This window comes from Trichoplusia ni, chromosome 5 (assembly GCF_003590095.1).
Source record: "Trichoplusia ni isolate ovarian cell line Hi5 chromosome 5, tn1, whole genome shotgun sequence".
NCBI lineage: Eukaryota > Metazoa > Arthropoda > Insecta > Lepidoptera > Noctuidae > Trichoplusia > Trichoplusia ni.
The window spans coordinates 10,475,397-10,499,293 of record NC_039482.1 but is presented as its reverse complement, the minus strand read 5'-3'; the positions used below and the strand labels follow the sequence as shown (position 1 = coordinate 10,499,293).

Genomic DNA, 23,897 nt, shown 5'->3' with positions numbered 1-23,897 from the left:
GCAAAGGCCACCTGATTAAAGTTGGCAACATGTGTATAAGTTCCATAGGACACCGCAAATCAATGGGCCCGATAAAGAAAATTGCTCCTATAAAATCAAGAAAATTTCATAAACCTTTAAACAATATTAATTTGAAGAAAAAGTAATGAGGTTTAAAATAAAGTTATTAAAAATACATTTTTTTTTTAGCGCTCTGTTTTAGTATTATGTTTATTGAAATTATTTATATTCTGCTAGTCAGGTGGACAGTCGCTCTGTTAGACACAGTATTCGGCCGTATCCTATGCTGATATGTCCTATTTCCGAAGCCGACTGTAAGGTTCTAGACAGGGCCCCGATTCTGCTAATTACAATGGCCGATGAATTAATCGCAAATTATTCCTATTTTCTTAAGAATTTTGCCAACACTATAATTGGAAGTTAATTGTATTGACCTTAAGTGAACCGTCCCGTACTGAATATCCAATTATGGTGTAGAAAAATGTAGATACGAAAATTGTCATTTTAAGCCAAATTTCATTCATTCATCGGCCATTATAAATAGCAGAATTGGGGCCCAGGCGGACCGCATTCCAACTGCAAATTGCAGTTTAAAAGCGTCACGACTGCAATCGAACTGCAAACCAAACGTGCAGTACGACTGTAAAAAGTTGGCAGTGAAAATAAAACAGCGATATTATTATAAAAAATGTATTACTTTTTACAAGAGAGCTAAGCTACACAGCTATTAGAATCTCGCATAAAGAGTATTTTATTACATTTCAAACAAATTGCTCCTCTTTCAAATGAAAGCAACATTATTAATCATACACAGTTCTTGCAATTCTTCATTTATGTACTAAAACAGCGTCGACAATGTTAGGACGCGGACAACCATGTCTGGAATATTAGTTTCAAATATTGGGGCGTATTGTTTGTATAAAACACAAAGTATTACATAATATCTTGAGATTCGAAAAACAAATATCAATGCTGCCTATTAGAAATCACTGGATTCGATTAAGATTTGTAGATTGATTATCTCAATCAATTTTAAGGCACTTCCCAATAAGCTAGCAAGCTGGAATTTTCAGGGTAGCTTCATACAGGATAACAATTATGCCGATGCAATTTACAACTATAGAAACGGCTGGACTGATTTTGATAACTAAAAACGTAAGTTTTCAGTTTTCGTTCTGTAACCCTTTATTTTTTTATTTGTTTTACTATGGTTAGTACATGAATTTAGGTAGTTTCGTGAAGTTAACGATCGCATGACCTTCAACCATGTGAACGTGTATCACTGTAGAAGACTGTTTTATTGGAATGATATTATATGAAAATTGGTCGGCCTACCATTATTTATAACATAGTTTTGTAGTTTACTGGTTGCTGAAGCAAGAAAGCGCGCTACAAAGCGTAGAGCGATGCTTTATATCTAGTATATGTCTTACTTAAAGTGTCGGGTGGCCACCGGTGTCCGAAACAAACCCTGTTCTAAAACTTGAGTAACTTAATTTAATTTTTGTCTTATATTCTACTTATCATGGAGATTAGACTGGGAGTTTATTAGATAATTGCTAAGTTTGATGTCACTGATAGGAGAGATTCTTTAAGATTTCGTAAAGAATTATAAATATTTAACAGAGTGATATCGGCCATATTGTCATAACAACATTTTTAAACTTTAGAGAAGTTCTACATGATTAATGATTTTTAATTGATATGTACTTTATAAGGTAGCCATAGGAACTTCAAAATAAGATGATGCAGCCATAAATTATTTACCTTAGCTTTTGTAAGACTAACCGATCTACTAGATAGTATCCATCGGTCGCCCGTGACCGACATGCCTATCGGGCACCGGTGACCGATCTGTTTAATCCAACTCTAGACCCAGTCTATTCTCCGGCCTATCTTATTTAATCTATATTAAGACGTAAGTGGGCGCTGCTTGGACCCCGCAGTTGTTGTCCCTCGTGGACATGAGCACGTATCCGTCGTTGCCCCACATGTTGGACCACGAGTTCTTGATGAGCCAGTACTTCTGACCCTTGAGGATCCCGTAGCCCACGGCCAGGACCGCGTGGTCCAACTCCTCGACCTTGTTGTGGCTGGAGACAACATATGATATCAGGCTCTCATATGGTGTGTTTTTGCGTGACTATAATTATTCTGATCATGGCTAGTTAAACCCCTGTTTTATAGGTAGTAGTGAGTGATAATTATCAATATTTAAAAAAAAAGAAAAACACTCACGCACTCAGGAATTTAATCATTGAGTCGCGTGAGATTTCACAAACATACAATTCACATGCACAAAGACACCCAGACTCGGAACAAGCATATGCGTATCACACAAACGCTATCCTACGCGGGGATCGAACCCGCGACACGTTGCGCACAGTGGATTTAGCGTGATGACCTCAACCACTCGACTATCCGTGCAGTCCGTATCATAAACCAGACTCACCATTCGGGCTCGTAGTAGACACCGTTCGAGTAGAAGCTGAATGTCTTGTGCGCGGCGTCGATGGCCACGGAAATAGGGCCGTGCTTGAAGATCGCCAACTGAAAACAGATGAATATAATGCATTACAAGACATACAAAAAGATTGTATGACTTGTAATTTTTTTTAACGTGAATGTCGATATTACTATTTGATACTAGTTTTGCTAATTTACGCTGTTTTTGCAAACATTATATAATAATGTACAATGTTACTGTAATATTTTATTTTTAAGAGTAATTATGGAGTGTCATAAGAATGGCACTTTAGAAACACGCAACTAGAGTCACCACTGTAACGTTTTAAAAGTGCCAGGAAAACGGCCTATTTAAAATAAAACTTACCCTGAGTGCGTTTTCATTGTTGGTGGTCACGTTCACCCAGCCCTTGATCTTAGTCGCGATAGTCACGTTGTCCATGTGACAGTAGCCGTCCTACAAGAATAACACTTAATTTAAAATATTGGTAATAATAATTTTTCTCTAAAAATTTCAGTCTTTAGAATGATGTCATTTACTCATGCGTATGTATCGGGAGTGCCTGACTAGTTTCGGACCCAACCGGAGTCCTAAATCACAAAGTACGGAGATATTACAGTTAGTTAGTAAATTGTCACTTCAGACTGCAAACGTCGTTCAGAAGACTTATCGTTACCTGTCCCAAGTACCCGCCGTAGGCCTCCTCAGTGGGCAGGCCGTGCTTCATGATCCACTGGTAGGCTCTGAAGTCCTCGCCGCCGTCGCAGCCGTTGTTACCGAAACTGACAACCACAAACATTGTTAGTTTGAGATCGATGGAAAGGTTACGTCCTGTGTTCGTGAACGATCGGGAGGCGCAAAAAGTTTTGTGTCAGAATTGAAAATCCATTTATGTACTAAAGCTTTGAGAGCCGTGTAGGTCACCGGTCGCCGATAAATATCGTTTTTAATGATTTAACACTCTAAATTTGAAGCATTAAGGATGACACGGGGGTAAGATGCGGTCGAGTGGCGTACGCACAGGTTTAAAGATGGAGCTCTAAGGTTCCGGGTTTGATCCCCGGTCGGGTTAATGTAAACCTCCGTTGTATCTGAATTCCATAACACAAGTGCTTTAGCACTTTGGTTTCTGAACAATGTATGTGATGTTGTCCGCTTTGATAGCTTAGTGTGACGTTGTTTACACCCCCCCCCCCCCAAGACCTGTCGTATCTAGTTAGTCTGTGTAAGGCTACGTACCCCCAGGAGCAGTCGACGAGCGCCTGCTGCGAGAGCCTCTCCAGCTGTCCGCCGTTACTGAGGAACAGCGCGCCCTCCACCGCGCCAGACGTACCGAACGACCAGCACGACCCGCACACGGACTGGTCTGTGGGACAGGCAGGCTCACGTGAGCGAGGACTAGCTGGGAGATAGGTTAGTCGGACCTGATACAGGTCAGGTTGGAATCTCCGGTTAAGCTAAGAAAGCTTGTGTTAGAGAAAAGGTCAAGACTCATATATTATAATGCGATTAAGACAAGAATGGCTTCTAAAATTAAACAAATCTATTAAAGCCGTCTTGTTAAATAAGTTCCAAACTACCATACCGCGAAAGTCACACGCGACGGGATAAAACTTAAAAAAAAAATGATTGATTGATAACTATTTAATGACAAATCAAAAAACAAAATCATTTAAAAACCGGATGGTACAGAAAAGTGACACTGTATTGCCGTAACGGATTTTTGTTGCACCTCCTAGCAGCGCATAAAGATTTACTTCAAAAAAAATTTAGCTTATTTCTCGATAAAGTTACGGGTTATTTAACCTTAACTTTTATTTTAGATTAACATTCACAAAACCTAGTAAAATACTATCTACTTATACTGATAGAATAATATACAAAATGTGTACTGTAAATACAACCCTACATTTACATTCATAAGCTTTACTTTTAAGTACAGTATAGACATGTAGGTGTTACCTTTAACGGGCGTGACAGCCCCGAACAGCCTCCAGTCGTGTTCTGTGGGCAGCTTGTCAGCCTCCGCCCGGATCAGGGACTCGCTGTACGGGAACGGGAGCCCTGGGGCCACAATAACACATAATGTATAACAATAACATACACACAGATCGTTCAGTGTTATATTTCGAGTGAGTGAAGAATACGGTAATATTTTATTTTTAAAAGAGTTAACGTTCTTACCGGTTCTTCTATATAAGAATGACACTTTTACCGTGCAACTAGAGTCACTATTTTAAAGTTTCAAAAGTACCTAGAAAAAGGCCTATTTGAGACAAAAACTTTTGATTTTGAGTGCATGAGATAAGAATCTATTTTTTTTTTGTTGGAGGTTAGTAAGTCATCACATAAACTTGTCTATACTTGATATAAGAATAAAAACCACATGAAGATATACTTTCAGAATCTGTATAACCGAAGACCTACGTCAGCATTCCACAAGTCCCCTGCTCTTATAACAATTATTTTATTTGGGGTCGGCGCAACATGTCTTCTTTTTCCATACCTTTCTATCTGACGTCATCTCACAAGTAACACTCTGCAGCCATTTCGTCTTTTACACAATTCACACGTCGTTTCCATGGTCGTCGTCTTCCCCTATCTATATATATGTGTTCACATTCATGCTCAACATTTGTCTCACCACATGACTCTCATTCCTCTGCATAACATGTCCATACCATGACAGCCGGTTGCCGGGTAGTTTCTCTGTAACCTCGATCTATTCGGTTGTTAGGATGCCAGGGACAGTTAGCCAGACAGATAGTCAGACAAACAGACGGACACGTGTGAGCGTGTGTAGGGTGTAGTACAAGTGAGCTCACCGCTGTTAGGTCCGCTGTAGCGCCTCCCGCGCAGCGCGGCCAGCTCGGTGTCGCTGCGGTCCGCGAGGTGATTCACGGCCAGGGAGAAGCCACGCCGCGCGCGGTTGTGCGAGTGGATGAATCTAGGGACACACATACGGGTTAGTCTGCAGAATACATGACAACATTAGTGCTCATACAGGTTTGACCTTATAAATATTTTTTTTTTCTTTAAAAAAAACTGGTTTCTTAGGTTTACGCGAATGTTAGACATTGAAATGAAGCGGTTTAATTTTAGATTTTAATTCCCGACGTTTCGAAACCTTTGCAGGTATCATGGTCACGGGCAGACTGAGATGGCGTTCGTCTTGACAGAAGATGTTGTTCGTTCTACCTTCATATTTTAATTAATTATTTGTGGTCCGACCTACGCAGTATGAGCTCACTGTGTCTTGATGTCTTGCAGCTCTTGGGTTTGGCCTTGAGTTTATTTATTATTGGATCCCAAGTAGGTCATATCTTCCAGCCATCTTCTCTATTGAAATTAGGGTGTTTTTTAATCTCAATAGCCTCGCGAAACATCCTAGGTAGGAATTTGGATTCTTTAGCGAGGATCTGTGGTTGGTCAAATCTAATATAATGGTTGGAACCTTCAGCATGTTCGGCGACTGCAGACTTCGTTGAGCGGCGGTGTTTGACGTCAGCTATGTGTTCTTTAACGCGGGTCCCTATGCTTCGTTTGGTTTGACCGATGTAAGAGAGGCCGCAGTCACAATCTAGTTTGTATACTCCTGCATCTTGTAGAGGTATGTGACACTTGACGGATGGTAAGGACTGGCTAAACATCTTGGGCGGCTTGAAGTATGTTTTAATTGAAGCTCGCTTCAGGATGTAACCAATCTTGTCAGTGACTCCTCTGACATATGGTAGTACAGCAGGCAAACGATCAACAGTGGCTGGCTTCAGTCGGTTTCTGTGACGGGGCCGTGGAACTTGGAGCTTGTTGTCTCGCAGTACTTGCTTGACGTGTTGAAGCTCAGCGGCAAGGTGTCTGTCATCACAGAGTCCGTGTGCTCTCTGAAACAAAGATTTTCCCACGGTAGCTAACTGTTTAGGGTGGTGGTAAGATTCACCGTTTAAGTACCTATCTGTATGGGTCTTTTTTCGATACACGGTGTGACTTATGGTCTGATCAGGATTTCTTTTAACTAATATGTCTAAGAAGGCAAGAGATTTATTATCCTCCAACTCCATAGTGAAATGAATTTTGTTATTGATGGAGTTGAGATGTTTTAAAAATGCATTTACTTGACTAGATGGTAAAACTGTGAAAGTATCATCTACGTACCGTTTATAGAACCTGGGAGTGAAAGGAACTGTTTTTAAGGCTGTCTCCTCGAAGTCTTCCATAAATATATCGGCGACTACAGGGGATACAGGCGAGCCCATCGCTACACCATCTATTTGTACATAGAATTTATTGTTCCACAGTAGCTAGCCAGATGTGAGGCAGTGCTCGAGAAGTTCTGCATATTCTAGAGGTAGGTTGTTCTCTGCTAGCTTCTTGGAAACAATTTCAATACAATCCTTAACTGGTAGGCATGTAAACAAGGATTGTACGTCGAAACTAACCATTACTTCATTGTCATGAAGATGTAGATGTTTAATCTCATTGACAAAGTGGTATGAATCCTTCACAAACGCTGTAGTGTTGCCTCTGAGTGGTGAGAGTGTTTTCGCGACGTGCTGAGCCAATCTGTAGGTTGGTGTGTCGTACTACAAAAAGGTTTAAATTTCGCTGTAACACCGCGTATAATACCGTACGAGGACATTATTTGCAATGTTGAGACTTGCCTGTTCAACAATAACGTGAGGAAGGAAGATTTGGAGGCGATACGCCAAGATATATCATCTGTTTTACGTCGAAGTGTAGTGCCCAAACCAAACCTCCCTAAAGCCGAACATCTCGCTTTAAAGAACCTCAAAAACAGACAAGATGTAACTATACTCCGTGCAGATAAGGGAAACGCTACGGTCGTCATGGATACATCGGACTACAATGCTAAAATAGAAGATCTATTGTCGGACGCAAGTACATATAAACCAGTGAAAACTGATCCTACCAAAAAGGTGTTGACAACTACCACCGCCTTGGTTAAGAAACACTCCGAAGCATTAAGTCTAGATGTTACCTACTTAATACCTACATGCGCAAAACCACCTAAACTGTATGGGTTGCCAAAGATACATAAACCAAACGCCCCGCTACGTCCTATTGTAAGCCAAATCGACACACCAACCTACAGATTGGCTCAACACGTCGCGAAAACACTCTCACCACTCAGAGGCAACACTACAGCGTTTGTGAAGGATTCATACCACTTTGTCAATGAGATTAAACATCTACATCTTCATGACAATGAAGTAATGGTTAGTTTCGACGTACAATCCTTGTTTACATGCCTACCAGTTAAGGATTGTATTGAAATTGTTTCCAAGAAGCTAGCAGAGAACAACCTACCTCTAGAATATGCAGAACTTCTCGAGCACTGCCTCACATCTGGCTAGCTACTGTGGAACAATAAATTCTATGTACAAATAGATGGTGTAGCGATGGGCTCGCCTGTATCCCCTGTAGTCGCCGATATATTTATGGAAGACTTCGAGGAGACAGCCTTAAAAACAGTTCCTTTCACTCCCAGGTTCTATAAACGGTACGTAGATGATACTTTCACAGTTTTACCATCTAGTCAAGTAAATGCATTTTTAAAACATCTCAACTCCATCAATAACAAAATTCATTTCACTATGGAGTTGGAGGATAATAAATCTCTTGCCTTCTTAGACATATTAGTTAAAAGAAATCCTGATCAGACCATAAGTCACACCGTGTATCGAAAAAAGACCCATACAGATAGGTACTTAAACGGTGAATCTTACCACCACCCTAAACAGTTAGCTACCGTGGGAAAATCTTTGTTTCAGAGAGCACACGGACTCTGTGATGACAGACACCTTGCCGCTGAGCTTCAACACGTCAAGCAAGTACTGCGAGACAACAAGCTCCAAGTTCCACGGCCCCGTCACAGAAACCGACTGAAGCCAGCCACTGTTGATCGTTTGCCTGCTGTACTACCATATGTCAGAGGAGTCACTGACAAGATTGGTTACATCCTGAAGCGAGCTTCAATTAAAACATACTTCAAGCCGCCCAAGATGTTTAGCCAGTCCTTACCATCCGTCAAGTGTCACATACCTCTACAAGATGCAGGAGTATACAAACTAGATTGTGACTGCGGCCTCTCTTACATCGGTCAAACCAAACGAAGCATAGGGACCCGCGTTAAAGAACACATAGCTGACGTCAAACACCGCCGCTCAACGAAGTCTGCAGTCGCCGAACATGCTGAAGGTTCCAACCATTATATTAGATTTGACCAACCACAGATCCTCGCTAAAGAATCCAAATTCCTACCTAGGATGTTTCGCGAGGCTATTGAGATTAAAAAACACCCTAATTTCAATAGAGAAGATGGCTGGAAGATATGACCTACTTGGGATCCAATAATAAATAAACTCAAGGCCAAACCCAAGAGCTGCAAGACATCAAGACACAGTGAGCTCATACTGCGTAGGTCGGACCACAAATAATTAATTAAAATATGAAGGTAGAACGAACAACATCTTCTGTCAAGACGAACGCCATCTCAGTCTGCCCGTGACCATGATACCTGCAAAGGTTTCGAAACGTCGGGAATTAAAATCTAAAATTAAACCGCGAAAAAATCCCTAAAAGTAGTTTCATTTCAATAAAAAACTGCTCTCACAGTAAGGAACTTAATCCTTGTGTCACGAGGGTAATTTTTTCTCCACAAACATTCCATTTACATGACTCAGGACATGTATTCGTGGAACACACAAGGATTGGCTTACGCGGGGATCGAACTTACATCACGTCGCGCACAATGGTTTTGACATGGTTACCTCAACCACTCGGCTAACCGCGCAAACATTTTAGTTGTAGGGATAGTTGGCGGTAAATATACAAATCAGTACATACCTTAAGTTCTGTCTAAAGATGTTCAGTCTCTTCTCGTGCTCGACGTCGGTAACATATTCTTTGCCGTGCTTCTTCTTAAACCTTAACAAAAAACCATTATAACATTTAAATAAAAAACTAAGTTTTAACCAAACTTTGGAGAAAGATAGAGACTTAAACATTGAAAAAAAAATAGAGACATAACAACTTAATTCCCCTAAAAAAAAATGTTTGGGGCAAACACTTTATTTTCTATTCCTCTCACTAGTAAATGCAGACCAGAAACAATGCCCTAACCTTTTCAAGTAATCTTATTTTGCAGTTAATAAAAGGAGGCACCGTTCTACTCCATATAGTGCGCTATCACACTTCCACAACTGCAATAATATAACCTTAAGACCTTATTAGCTCACTTGAGACAGATCATGTCCAGCAGTGAGTTTCAACAGTGCCGTATTATCCATAAGGCACTTTAGGTCAGTGCCTAGGTGCCCACTATGACCAGGGACCCACCACTATGACTAGGAGCCCAGCACTCCCGATGAAATAAAAAAGAAATGAAACCACGGTAGAAGCCCACTTCTTAATAACTGTGGCCAAAGTAGGCATCTTAAAAAAAGCTCGATATTTTTTTGGCCTAGGGGCCCCTGGGCCCCTGGATCCGGCCCTGGGTTTCAATGCTGAATTGATAAAGCTGCTGATATGATATTTACCTGGCAAACTCATGGTGTACATGTTCCTCGTTGGCGGGATGCATGAACTCCATCATAGGGTTGAAGGTGGCGTAGTGGCGGTTACCGGGGCCCGGGAACGATGAGCACTGCATGGCTGCACAGACATAGATGAAATACATTTATAACATAGTTTTTACGTGCGGTTCTGCCCGCGTAAGTGTTATTGCCGCAACAGAAGTTGAAAAAAAGAAAGTTATTTGTATTTCTTAAATAAGTAAACAATACGAAGATGAAGCGCGTCAAGAACGGTAAAACTATGTAGGAGGGGGGTTAGTAACGTCACTTGTCTCAAAAAATACTGGTAAGTGACGTCACTCAAGATTTGAACTAACTACGAATCCGATATTTTTTGGAAATCTATCTGACGGTCTAATTTGTAACTTTTTTATCAAATTGACACCCAACTGACTGTAGTCTTAAAGAAAGTTATTTCCAAGAACAGTGTGGGAGCAAACTCAATAACACACTGTTCTCTTATATACACCAACATAATAGTTGTATACAGGTAGTCAGCACCCTGTATAACGTACTGTAGAGTGTTACTCACACGCGTCGATGGTGAACACCTCGGGGTCAATCTCCTCGACGTCATAGTCCGTGTACTCGATGTAGTAGTGGTCGTAGTGCGAGCCCAGGAGCGAGTTGTAGCCTTTCATCTCGTATCTGAACCACAAATATAGGTATACAATCAACTGTACGGGCAGACAATTGTTATATATGAGGTAAAATTGATATAATTAACAAAAGAGAAATTATTATAGATGTGAGTTCAATTATCCTATTATCTATTTCTTTTGTACTTAACTATTAAGTAAAAAGTTATTTTTTTTATACTGGAAATCCAAGGATTTCTTTGTATATTTTTTCATCCATGGAAATATCCTTTTTAAAGGTGTACAGAGGGGCACAGGTACAACCCATTAGGTTCATAACGACAACTTCCCAAAACGTTCACTCTGCCAAAACGTCCAGTTCAGAAAATGTTTATTTCCCATTTCGTCCACTTCCCAAAACGACCAGTTCCCAAATAGTGAGTTTCTCAAAACGACTACTCCTAAAACGTCTAGTTCACAGAACATGCAGAGGCCTCGATGAGAACTTTAATCTTAGATGTGATGGGGAATCTACTAGGGACCGTCCAGCCCTATGCAATAGAAGAACAGGTGTGGTCGCCCTAAAGTAGCTACATAATTAATGCAAATTGTGGAGATAACTAATTAGGGCTACGTACTGTATTTCTTTTTAATTATAATAAATGGAATCGTTTCCTTCACAAAGTATGGAAGACTATAGCATGTGCCTTACAATAAATGTTTATTGATTTTTTTCTTATAGTTACCTGACTGGTATAGGTATGGACTCTCCCTTGACTTTGAGCGACTTCCTGTACTTCACCCACATCGTGTATTTGTTCAGCTTCTGACCTATTGTCGTCACCATCTGCCATTTAGCTGTGTCCGAGTCTTGCATCGTTTCGGTTCCTTTAAATAAAAAGATGATGTTTTGGTTAATATTTGTGACGGATAATATAGTTTTTGGACTTTTAGCAGACAAGGCTCTGTCTTTTTTAAAACAATTTTCGTCAGGCGACCGCAATATTAGTTATGAATATTTGTGAAATTTCATTTCTTTTTTAAGATTTATCGCTTTAAAGTATCACCTTTTGAATTTAGTCCATTTCTATATTATTTTATTTCAAGCCAAAACTCCTTTTTCTTAAATGGTTGGATTAACTTAAATACAGTACTCAAATTTTACGGGAATAACTTTAACGGGATGTACATATATGCACTGAATAAACCCTCACCAATAAACTTGAAGTCCTTCATGTTCGGGAGCACCGCCTGTATTTCAATTTCATAGTTCTGCGAGCCGTTGACTTGCAAGCAGGTCTGCTGGTTCAGAACCTCTTCCGTGGTCACGGGGGCAATCTGAAGTATAGTTAAAAACAGTTTATTATCTAGCGTATATTAAAGAAGAACATTCTGATGTTCAAATGTCAGGCTCATACAACTGCAAGAATTTTACTTTTAGATGCGGTGAAAGACTCCGAAATTGGTAGGAAAGAAATAATCAAAAATGTTCATTTTGGAGATGTTTATCAAGAAGTAGGGCTACATAGATCGAATCAAAATCCAAGTAAACCCCGGGAATATTTTCAAATTATCACAAAAATTATTTACACAGTAACAACCAATTAAAATGTATATCTGCACCTACCTTAATAGATGTACCGTAAGGCTTGTAGGCCGAGGCGGCGAACTGGTAAGTCTTGACCATAGTGCCATAGTAGTCGATGCGAGATTTACCCGCCTTGCTGTCATACCTGAAGAGTAATGAAGAAGGTTAATAAGTCGACATTTCCTAGCTGGCTACCCTGAGAGAAAAGGTCGAACTTAGGGGTCATCAGATCTTTGTGTATAAAGGATTGCAACGCATTGCCATACAAGGACACAAAAACGCGGATCGTCGTAGCACGGCGGTTCAGGTTTAGTCAGAAAGAGTCTGACACTATCAATATCCTCCCCCGAGGGAGTAGGTGTCCGTGAGGATTCCCCCACCTTAACAATAAAAAAGAGGGTCATCAGATCTTTGCTTTCTTTGAGAGACTTCTTACATTTCCATACACCGAAATAACATTTCAATGTGACCATACATGTTTGTGCCACGTTGTTTTATGTCATAGGTTTTGTCAACATAGTTTGTTAGGTCACCAGCTAGGGCACAGGTGGTTGTGACTAAGCGACTTGTCATCAACTTTGTTGTAGGCGACCGAAATATGTATTTGTTTATTAAACATTACCGATATTGAGATACAAGTCTTTTGTGTATTCGTTCCATTTCTCATTATGACCTTTAAGGTTAGGCCGATACGGACAGATGGATAACAATGTTTAACATGTGTTATGTGTATTGTGTAGGTCTCTCTGGATCTAGGTTAACGCTGCTATCCTCTACTTGGAATCCTAACTTACAAAATGTTTAGTTTAATTACAACAATAATTTGTGAAAAAAAAGTATATTATAATTTTCCTGTGACCTCTTTTAACATACAGTATTCGTGGATGTTCGCATTTGACATTAGCGCGCCCAAAGACAAAGGCAAAAGAATAGTTTAAACTATAAATCAACTCAAGGAACTAACTAATACTTCAACCAGGGACCGGCCGGTGTACTCATTGAAAGGGTTTTTGAAGGGGTTTTTTTAAGCGCTTCAAGAAAAAACCCTATGACATATGTTACACCTTCGAACGGATTACTGGAACCCTGTTCCGAACAGGTTACCCTTTACTACCCTGTAACACTGTAACAGGGTAACCCACTCCAACCTAACACAATGCAATATGCACTCTTTATCATAGACATTAGTTTGAAAATAGTATAACCACGAGCGCACGTGGCATCTTACCGCCCAGCGGCGCCATTGTTGCATGTACCGAGCGACTTGTAAACATGGAATAAAAATCATTGTGGATATGATCTTACAGTTTAATTTTGCTTGTCGCACTTTTCAAACGTTGTGATATATATTTTTCGTGTCTATACTTGAAGACCAGGGTCGATAATTTTTAAAACCAAAAAAAACAAATGGCAAAGTTCTAAAAGAAAAAGATCTAAAACTTTTGTGTTTACATTTTTTTCACATAACCTCAAAATTTATGTGAAAAATCTAAAAAACCAAGATTGTGGGTTTTTATTTTTATCTTTTACAAAAAATTATTTTTGTAACGAAATTTGGTGAAAACGTACTTTTTTGTGTCCCAAATATGCTGTAATTTATTTGATTAAAAATATTTATTTTTTCACCTTATTTTGAATTAATATAAAAAAACACTCTAATTTTCAATCGAAAATTCACCCGTCAAATCTTCTCAGAAAATGCAAAAAATGAAAAAAAAACTTGTATTCGATTTTTTTTTTTAATTATTATAAATAATTTCATCTAAAAAATTTGATCTCATTTTGTGTTCAATAGACCAATAATCGAGGAAGGTTTTAGGCTAGGTATATAAAATTACGCTGCAACTAATAGGAGCGAAGATTTAATGGAAAATGTGGCAAATACGGGGAAAAATATTAATCTTCGAGGGCTTTCGTTCAAAAATTCCTAATTTTATATCTTCTAACCACGCGGACGAAGTCGCGGGCAACAGCTAGTTACCTATATGACGTTTCTCGCGTAGGTAGTTTGTCCTAGAGGCGCGAGTCGCGGCGCGACGCGTCGGCGATAGAAGAAAATCAGCTGTAGTCTTAGTGAAGCAATGAGGGGCCGCTAGGGTGCAAGTATGCAGCTCAAGTTTAGTGGGTAATTCAGGGTAACACGAATAAAAGCCTTTCGTGAAGGTAACCACTTCAAAGGGTTAAGTTATTGAAGGGGTTAACCCCTTCACGTGGTTACCATAATGAAGGTGTTAACCATTTCGCTGGGTTTCGAGGATAAAAGGTAACACTGCGATATGAGTTACCCCGTGTACGGGTTACCCTGTCAAACGGCTTAACTCTAAAGTGGGGTTGTCCGGTCCCTGACTTCAACTTACATAAATTATAGAGGAAGAATCAGTAGAAAAATAAAAACTGCATCTTTATTATACAGTAGTATCGGTGGCTATAAAAAAAAGATCTACAGAATATAAACCAAATTTTCGTCGCGAAAAAAAGCCAATAAACGTTTGCAACATACGGCTAATAATTAAAACAGATGAACAAAGGCAAGGGATTTGTTTACAAATATTGAACTTTATCTAGAGGTGACAGGTCGACGGGTCGACAGATATAGCGTCGTAATATAATCTGTGTACGTAAAAACATTCATGTTATAAAGTCGCGCCTTGATCAAATTAGGTTTTAAAATATTTTAGCGGTCATCGAACTATGTAATACATTCTTTTAAAGTCAGACACGAATCTAATCGATGATTAATGAAAATAATATACTTTTGTTATTTGATTGATGCTCCGAAAATAACGTAAATTGTTCTTGCGACAGACGTGACGTCACTGGACACTTTTGTTTGCCTATATTGTCGTATTTTCAGTAGTTCTCCTACGGAGACTATCAAACCGTTTGAGTCACGTGAGTTTTTTGGATTTCAGTTTTGTTATTTATCATGTTTTATAATCGGTACAAAATAATTTATTCAAATTAAACTTATAACAAATGCTTATTGACGATCAGTTACATTGGGCAGCGCCCCGATTGTCCGACGCTACACCACTCCCTAAATGCTCTTGGTGTAAAGTGTTGGTTTATATCAATAGAAGTCAGTACTCCATACTCAATTATTTATTGCATTCAATATGTTAAGTACAAGAGTGGTAAAAAGTCTTTAAACGTCGTTAAACTCCGTCTTCTCAATTTGTAATCAAGTTCGTCAATCAATCAACGCAGAGTTTTTGCATTGATTGTCTACTATCGCAGTTCATTCTTAACAGATCATTTTTATATAAATAATCGCAGACTACAAAACTCAATAATCTTAAGAAACAGTTATGTATAGTTTTGCGTGTTTCAGCTGAGTATCAAAATTGGCAACGCGAGCACAGCCTCAATACATTTCGGCGTGATATCAAATTATCGCTGAATCAGAACTATTATGCACATGCGATGCTAGCGGTGATGCAACAACTTAACGTGTACCGACACTTTACTTGAAGAACTTAAACTGTAGTTTTGTGTTATTGATTTCTCTGCATACAAAAAAAGGAAATTTGATTTTATAGACTTTTTTGATAGACTGACTTCCGAAACTGGTTTCGGTCCTAACGAGCGTATATATTTTGGGGTTTTATCGGTTCCAGAACTCGATGACAATTCGATTATAATAGAACTCGATTCTTTAAGGAGCAAGCCTACTAGACAACTACCCTATGAGTCACCGGGAAGGGAATCCAGGATATCCACGTGACAACAAACAGTGGAATTGGACAAAACGCATTTCCAAATTTCAAATTATGGAAAACTTTGTAAGTGCTTACTGGAAATTTTAAGCTTTCTTCCAATCGAAGATTATCGTTGCATCCAATAAAATTAACCGTAATACAGTTGTGTCCATATTAAAGAAAAGTTGATCTAAATGAAATGTAGGTTATTTAAGAATTTACATGAAATTTTCTTTATGATCATTAACCCCATAAACCCCAAGTCCATGTGAAGTGGTGGACTTGGATAAGCTGAATCAATTGAATATGATCATGATCCATGCTCTATTTGTGAAAATGACTCCAGTATTGGGGCATTTATAAGCTAGTTTTATAACATAATCAGTATAGCAAAAACTAGTGCAATAGCATAGACTTTAGAAACCAAGGTTTTTTAGGTCTATACTTTGTACTTATGTTAACTAGACGTTCTAAACCAAGTGTTGCTCTAGTAACAGTGTTTGATATAATAATCACAAAAATATGTCTACCAAACAGTGTCAGTGCCCCCGTCGTATTCACAACAGTTCACAGCATGTAGGTGTAACGCGGTAATGTTTATAAACTGTGCGAGGAAATTGTCAACAAGACACTGTTGCATTGTTCTTATCACCTAAGTTTACATACCTACATCCTGTAGATGACTAATGTTTGTTGTCATAATATTATACTGTTAAAATTATGCTATAAAGGTGAAAGTTTGTGACTGTTCGTGAATTACCCAGTCTTAAACAACTAGATCAATATCAATGAAATCGGACGACTGGATTAACACAAGCTTATAGGCGAGTATCATCGCTGAAGGGTAGCTAATATATTCAGAAATCTAGCAAATATTAGATTAAACAATGAAAGTTATTCTTTTACGAGATCTTTCCAAAAAAAGGTTTGTTGTTTGGTTATTATATTTTGTCCCCATATTTTTGAGAACAGAAATAACGCGAGTAAAACCGCCGCAAGCTACAAGTTATAATCATGTATACAATACGACATTTAATGGTACTTTATTTAACACTATGATCAAAGAATTATAAGTAAATACCTAACAGAAACATTATTGCTTTTATGATACAGGTGATTCAATAACAGTTAAATACATCTGTTCATGTAAATAGTTTATCTCATAACCATATTTGTTTATTTACGTAATACACTATATTTAGTTATAACTATTTACGTTATTGACAGTTTCTATGTATGTAGGTGTAAAAAACTTCTGAGTTCTGATCAAGTTAGGTTTGTCAGAAGTTTTTACACCCCTATCTAAAGGAGTAGGGCCCGAGCTAATTAGGTATAAGAAATAGGTAATTAAATATGAGATTTATGGTTGTCTTTGTGCATTTGGTGTTTGTGTAACCCCCCGCGATGCAAGAATTAAAATCCTTCCAGCGGAAGCCGTTATTTTTAAGGGTAAAAAAAAAGGTTTCAGATAAAATTTAAGACAAATTCATGTCAATTTTGTATAATTTGCGCAAAACTTTAATGTACTATCAAAAGTTTCTGAAATCAAATACGTGTTAAACATTTTAACAAATATGATCATCAATTTAAGTATAATCTCTACCGATACTGAATGACCATTACCATACAATAGGTCGCGTGCAAAGGAATCACTTGTGTGGCTTCAATACGCAGGTAATCAAGTAATCAGGCCAGGTAGTACACAGCAAACGTCAACGGGACAACTTTATGACGTAACAATACACTATATGTAGGTATCCATATGTGACTGGCCTGTTGGTCTAGTAGTTAGCGGCGCTGACTGCTATACCGGAGGTCGTGGGTTGTGTTCTACTCAGCGCAAAATTTTGTATGATGGCTACAAGAATTTGTTCCGTGTCTGAATGTAATTTATATAAAGTACGTATGTATTTAGAAAAATGCTTTCCTTATTTTGGAACTAGACGGCATTGTGTAGCAGTTTTAGGATATCAATATTAGATTACAAACAATTTTTTGCTAGGTGCAAACTGGAGATCTGTTACCAGATCAGATATTTTTGTATCAGATACAAGGTAAAGGCAAATATTTGATCTCCATAAAACCAATAAGAAATAATCTATTCCCTGATAAAAGCTACATGAAACAGCAACTTGAAGTGTCTAGGTACGTTTGCGCAGCGACTTCTTCTTCAACGATCCATATGGCAATAAAATTCATAATGAGTGCGACGTGCTGCAGGTTCAAACCCCTGGGGACTGTTCTATCGTATATTCTCGATTCTATTCGTTTTAGGTCTGGGTGTCCTTTGTGCATTTGATATACATGTTCGTGACATACAACTAAATACAGCACTATATATATACAACACTAAACAGTCTCAGTGTTAAAGCAGCATGAACTATATTTACTAACGTGTTAAAAGTGGCGATCTTAAACATTCCCCTATTAGTTCCACCACATAAAAACCACAAGTAGGTATCACAACAATGTATGTTGAACTTGCTAACACCTGCGCACATATCAAGGAAAATATGATTCACTGATAAAGAAAACCTATTAAATTAGAAAAAATATTATTTTTAATTACAACATACTTATTTTATTTATGCATTGGAAGGTATATAAAGCTAACAAATTAACTGTTGGTCCAGTGATTAGTGGATCTGACTGCTTTAAAAGAGGTTCTAGGTTGGATCCCCACCCAGCAGGGCAAATCCCTGTGTTATGAACACAACTATTAGTTGTGTCTGCATGTATTTTTTCAATATTGTCGAAAATATTTAAATATGTTCATCAGTGGTCTAGTATTCGGAATACAAGCTATGCTTAGTTTGAGACTAAATAGTGTTGTGTGAAAATTAAATGAACTCACCAAGTATAAAATGGCTCCCGTAATTCTGCATAAGGAATGTACAGAAGACCCTTAACTGTGTACACAGGGTTCCATTGTGGAGGAGAATCTACAACACAAATAGTTCAATTATTAAAAAATTAAAGAATTGGGCAGAATACTTTAGTAATTTGATCTTAAAAAATATCTACCCTCAAAAAAACATCTAATTAATTGAGTTTATAAACTGATTGAGAAAACTATTTACCTTATTGTTTATTACAGAAGAAGTTTAAAAATAGTGATTGATGTCTGGATATTTATGATTAACTAAAGCATTAAAACAGCTTTCTGCAGAAATAATTAAAATATTTAATCTTGAATAAAAGGAAGTAATATCAAATAATAAAATATCTCTAATTCTATATCAAAAAATTAATAGCAAAAAAAGTTGTTTCCACTTTTGCAACAGTAGGTAGGTACATTGAACTTAAACATGACTCCATTTAGAACAGGGACAAACATTTTGCCGATAAACTTAAAATAACAACATACGTTAATTAATTACGTTATCAACATTCGAGAATATTCATAAATAAATATATGATTTGCTTACCCTTATCGATATGCCCAACCGCCGCGCATATGAGCGCACAAAATATCGGCAACAGCATCGTTGACCACTTAGGACGGCAGCCCTGCGCAGAATGAAATAATGACAGACAATTTTAAAGACCTCTCATTACGTCGCGAACTAAAATACGTCGAAATTAAAAGAATCTAAACCGTTCACTTGATAAGTCAACAAATATTACAAATATTTAAAACTTATAAATGGGTAAATATTTCAGTTATTCTGTAAAAGTCTAGATAAAAAAATGTTTATATTTTTTTACTGCTTTATAATGGTTTGTTTGGATGTTGAAAGTTATCGGATTATACTCACTTTTTATTTTATGTTTCTGTCACTTTATTTGTAATTTAAATTGACTATTCATCGGCTATACACATCGGCATCGGCAAAATCAGAATGCTTTTTGTTTGACAAATCAAAAACTTTATGATACGGAGATCGACACTGTATTCTGTAAACTGTTGTTGCTTGTTGTTATTGAATTGATGTCAATAAAACGTTGCATCAACATTTAGGTAAAGTTTGTTTCCATTAAAAAACTTTTGATTACAAGTAACGTTTTTATTCAATAGTTCTTGAAATAAGAAGTTAAATTTCTTATATTGTTCAAGATATAATTTAGTAAGATGTAAGCAACTTTCATTTTTGGATTGAGGTAAAACAAAACGTTTTAGTATCGAAATCTCTGTCTCCATTTCCTGGTTGAGTTAGAAAAAGATGCAATGTATTTAATGCAATTAATGGGAACAATACGGGACTGTACCGTCGCTGATTTGATATTTGATATTATTTGCCAAACGTGAAGTTGAAGCTGTTGAAGTTGATATCTTTGCAAAACAAATAGTTTTACAATCGAGATACTAAATAAAAATAACTTCTTTTTCAATTGAGATCAGTAACAAACACTTCTTAAAACTTCGCGAAATGTTTTGTAAATAATACAAAGTGTACAATTTTCGCGATTTACTTATATTCGTGCTAATTAATTGAGTAATGTAAAATACCTTATTTGTCATTTAAATACAAATAAATCGTCACTAAGTTAAGCATCATGTCTTCAAAAATGAATAAGAAACCTATATCATTCGGTAAAATCAGTTTAAATGTCAAAAAGGCAGGCGACGGCAGTAATAGCAGTGAAGCCTCGTCATCCGGCTTTGGGACTTTTGGACGAACTCCTATCCAAGAACACAAGGAAATTGAAGAAATAGCCGAAGATTTGGAGAACCAGCACGTCCAACAAGTCATGGGTATCAAGAATTTCGGTAAAAAGGCGAAAAACTTTGACCTTGACCAATTAGTCGAACAGGCAAAGATAAATGCGCAGGAAGCCAATAAAAAAAGGTTAGAGGCTGAAGCGGCCTCCTTGAAAGAAGCAGAGAATAAAGAAGCTGAAAGTGATGACGACCTTATAGGCCCACCATTGCCTCCTGGGCTGTCACAAGATGATGAGGATGAAATTGGACCTCCAATCCCTCCAGAAATCTTAAATAAAATAAGTGGAAAAGACAGTAAAACTAAAAAGGGGGACAATAAGGATGGTGATGATAGTTATGATGACTTGAGTGGATCTGATGATGAGGAGCTTCCATTAGAAAAGAGAATACCAAATAGTCATGAGGTAAAATTGCTTTCAAGATATCTAGGTAGATTAAAATCCTCCGCCCCTAAGAAGACCCACTGACCAAAATCTAAGATTATTTTGTAGTATCCTTATGAACATTATTTGATTTAATTAGTGCAATATAACATCTTCCATAATATACAAAGGCTAAATATAAAATGGTACTTTTTTCAGGTGGAAATGCTCCATGGCACTAAAGCTGTAGTGGCTCTGGCAGTTGACCCATCCGGTGCTCGGCTTGCAACAGGATCCATTGATTATGATGTATCCTTCTGGGACTTTGCAGGTATCTAAATGCACAATTATAACATTGGTAGGGCTAAATTTGTTAGACAAGAGAAAAGACATTATTGTATAGTAGTATTTTATTTGTTTATCAATGCAATGATTGTCATCATTATCATTCTAGAATAATCTGTATAAATTAAGATACAAACACATGTAGAAGAGACATTGAGAATACAGGTAGGTAAATAAAACAATATAAGGAGTAACTTTTCTCTCTTCATCCAGGTATGGACTCGTCAATGCGATCCTTCCGTACTCTCCAGCCGTGTGAGAACCACCCTATCAAGGCCCTCCAGTACTCCACCACAGGAGACTCTATCCTGGTGGTCAGCGGAGCCGCCCAAGCTAAGGTGCTCGACAGAGATGGGTTTGAAGTACTCGAGTGTGTGAAAGGAGACCAATACATCAATGACATGGCAAAGTAAGTATAAGTATGTAAATTATTTGCAAGGATCAAAAGAAAAGTCATTTTTAGACTTAATCATGATAGTTTTTTTTTGTTTATAAATAATACCCATTCATAACTATTAAATTAAAAATTTCTATTCAATGTTGCTCTATCAGTTAGCCAGCTTTACTGGTAAGCTACAATGACTTACTATATTTATATACAAAAAGTATGATATTTAAATATTCTTTCTACCAAGAATGGAGGAGGGAAATGGTAAAGAACAAAATGGTTCCCACAGTAAAATCCATATTCTCAGTCACTGAATCCTTTTTCCTTGTTTAGAACAAAAGGTCACACAGCAGCTCTGAACAGTGGCTGCTGGCATCCTCACATCAGAGACGAGTTCATGACTTGCTCCCAAGATGGAACCCTCCGCCTCTGGCTCACGGAGAACCCTAAACAACACAAGGCCGTCATCAAGCCGCGCCAGCAAGGAGGCCTCAAGACCAACCCCACAGCCTGCACCTTCTCTAGGGATGGCAACACTGTCGCCTGCGGGTGTTACGACGGCTCCATACAAATGTGGGACCACAGGAAAAACTTCGTCAACACTACAGCTTGCTTGAGAGATGGACATCAGAGACAGTCGGAAATCTCCAGCATATCGTACTCTTACCTCGGGTCCTACCTAGCAAGTAGAGGAAACGATGACACCCTCAAATTATGGGACTTACGAAACTTCAAGAAACCTCTAAATGTCTTTGGAAACCTATTTTCGAGGTATGAACAAACTGACTGCGCGTTCAGTCCAGACGACACTTTAGTATTCACTGGCGAGTCGTTACAAAGAGGCCAAGACACCGGTAGGTTGATATTCTATAACACAAAAACATTCGAACAAGTTAGCCATATAGATGTGACCAAATCTCATGTTATAAAGGGCATTTGGCACGCGAAGTTAAACCAAATCTTCGTTGGATGCGGAAATGGGGTCGTCAAGTGCTATTTCGACCAGAAAAAGAGTCTGAGAGGCGCGAAGCTGTGTATAGTCAAAACTCACAGGAAGAAGCACTCAGTAGAAGTGGTCAGCGCACAGCAGATCATAACTCCTCACGCTTTACCACTATTCAGGCAAGAGAAGTTAAGAACGAGCAAGAAGAAGATGGAGAAAGATAGACTGGATCCAGTCAAGTCTCATAGACCTGACCTTCCGATTACATCTGGACAGGGTGGAAGGGTAGCAGCTTCTGGAAGCACACTAAGCTCCTTCGTTATTAGGAACCTTGGTTTAAGTAAGAGAGTAGATGATGAACAGGATCCAAGGGAGGCTATCCTGAAGTATGCAAAGGAAGCAGAAGAGAATCCGTTCTGGGTCGCTCCTGCGTACAAGAAGACACAGCCGCAGCCTATTTTCCAGAATGGGGCAGAGGAAGAAGGGCCTTCTGATCCTAAGAAGCCAAAGACATCATAGAGAAGTACAGAAACTATACTTACCACTCTTTATTCCCCAGCCAGTGATACCAGAACTGCAACTATGTTAATGATGTTTTAATACAAATGTCAATGCAAATTGAACCTTAAGATCACAAGTTTAAATTCTGAATGGTACCCTATAACCAGGCGAACCATATAGCTTTTTCACGATTAACGTGAACTACCCACCGTATTCAACTCCGTGTTTAAAAATCCGAACTGTTTTTTAATATAATCCCTCCAAATTGCTAATTGAGACAAACAATATCGTATGAAGCGAAACTGGTGTCATCTTGACATAAAGAGCAATTTTCTGAAATTTTCGGTGAGCGCGGTATTATTTTCCCTCAATGACAACAGCTACACTGTCTGTTCAAACTGACGATTCAAATGGTACTATTCAAAAGACAGTAATTATTCAAATATGTAGATAAAATGAGTGGTGCCAAGAAACAAGTTGAAAGTACAATAAAGTACTTTACTAAAGGTTTTCTAATTCTCTGACAAAACCGGTAGAAAATCGATAAAATAAGAAATAATATTTAAATATCTATCATAGATTTTTGTAAATAAATGAAAAATAAGTGTATGTGTCATTGCTTTTTATTTATTGGGACATTTCATGTACCTAGGCTTAGGCTAACACCAGCACATACCTATACAGACAAAACCGTTCTATTGGCTCGTAAATGCGCACAATATTTCACCAACGACATATTTACGTGTGGACGAATATGGCCAGATGATTGTGA

General features: G+C 38.1%; 2 protein-coding genes across 5 annotated transcripts; one reads left to right on the top strand and one right to left on the bottom strand.

Moving 5' to 3' along the window:
• Nucleotides 1–676: 676 nt before the first annotated feature.
• Nucleotides 677–19,823, bottom strand: LOC113494464 (digestive cysteine proteinase 2). Its single transcript, XM_026872811.1, has 16 exons — nt 19,682–19,823; nt 19,352–19,433; nt 18,778–18,865; nt 12,265–12,370; nt 11,852–11,975; nt 11,384–11,525; nt 10,592–10,707; nt 10,024–10,138; nt 9,332–9,412; nt 5,293–5,414; nt 4,430–4,531; nt 3,707–3,833; nt 3,144–3,249; nt 2,834–2,923; nt 2,453–2,550; nt 677–2,093 (listed from the first exon to the last, which is right to left on the bottom strand). The coding sequence occupies exons 2-16, from the start codon at nt 19,407–19,409 to the stop codon at nt 1,907–1,909; spliced, it is 1,662 nt and encodes a 553-aa protein (XP_026728612.1). The 5' UTR covers nt 19,410–19,433; nt 19,682–19,823; the 3' UTR covers nt 677–1,906.
• Nucleotides 14,710–23,734, top strand: LOC113494463 (gastrulation defective protein 1 homolog). Of its 4 annotated transcripts, none has more exons than XM_026872808.1 (6): nt 14,710–15,117; nt 15,886–16,007; nt 20,484–20,990; nt 21,168–21,279; nt 21,507–21,702; nt 22,015–23,734. In XM_026872808.1, exons 2-6 carry the CDS (start codon nt 15,912–15,914, stop codon nt 23,141–23,143), a joined length of 2,040 nt encoding a protein of 679 aa, XP_026728609.1. In that variant the 5' UTR covers nt 14,710–15,117; nt 15,886–15,911; the 3' UTR covers nt 23,144–23,734. The 4 variants fall into 4 exon arrangements, with proteins under 4 accessions (XP_026728609.1, XP_026728608.1, XP_026728607.1 ...); XM_026872807.1 differs by having other exon boundaries at nt 15,843–16,007; XM_026872806.1 differs by having other exon boundaries at nt 14,710–16,007.
• Nucleotides 23,735–23,897: the final 163 nt, after the last annotated feature.

Bases quoted from the DNA above. Each gene is read 5' to 3' on its own strand.
- LOC113494464 (XM_026872811.1), bottom strand. From the start codon at position 19,409: ATGCTGTTGCCGATATTTTGTGCGCTCATATGCGCGGCGGTTGGGCAT. The intron at 12,371-18,777 runs GTGAGTTCATTT...ATTACTCTTCAG, and splicing joins CGGGAGCCATTTTATACTTG to GTATGACAGCAAGGCGGGTA. The intron at 2,551-2,833 runs GTAAGTTTTATT...ATCTGTTTTCAG, and splicing joins ACAATGAAAACGCACTCAGG to TTGGCGATCTTCAAGCACGG.
- LOC113494463 (XM_026872808.1), top strand. From the start codon at position 15,912: ATGAGTCACCGGGAAGGGAATCCAGGATATCCACGTGACAACAAACAG. The intron at 20,991-21,167 runs GTAAAATTGCTT...TACTTTTTTCAG, and splicing joins GAATACCAAATAGTCATGAG to GTGGAAATGCTCCATGGCAC. The intron at 21,280-21,506 runs GTATCTAAATGC...CTCTTCATCCAG, and splicing joins ATCCTTCTGGGACTTTGCAG to GTATGGACTCGTCAATGCGA.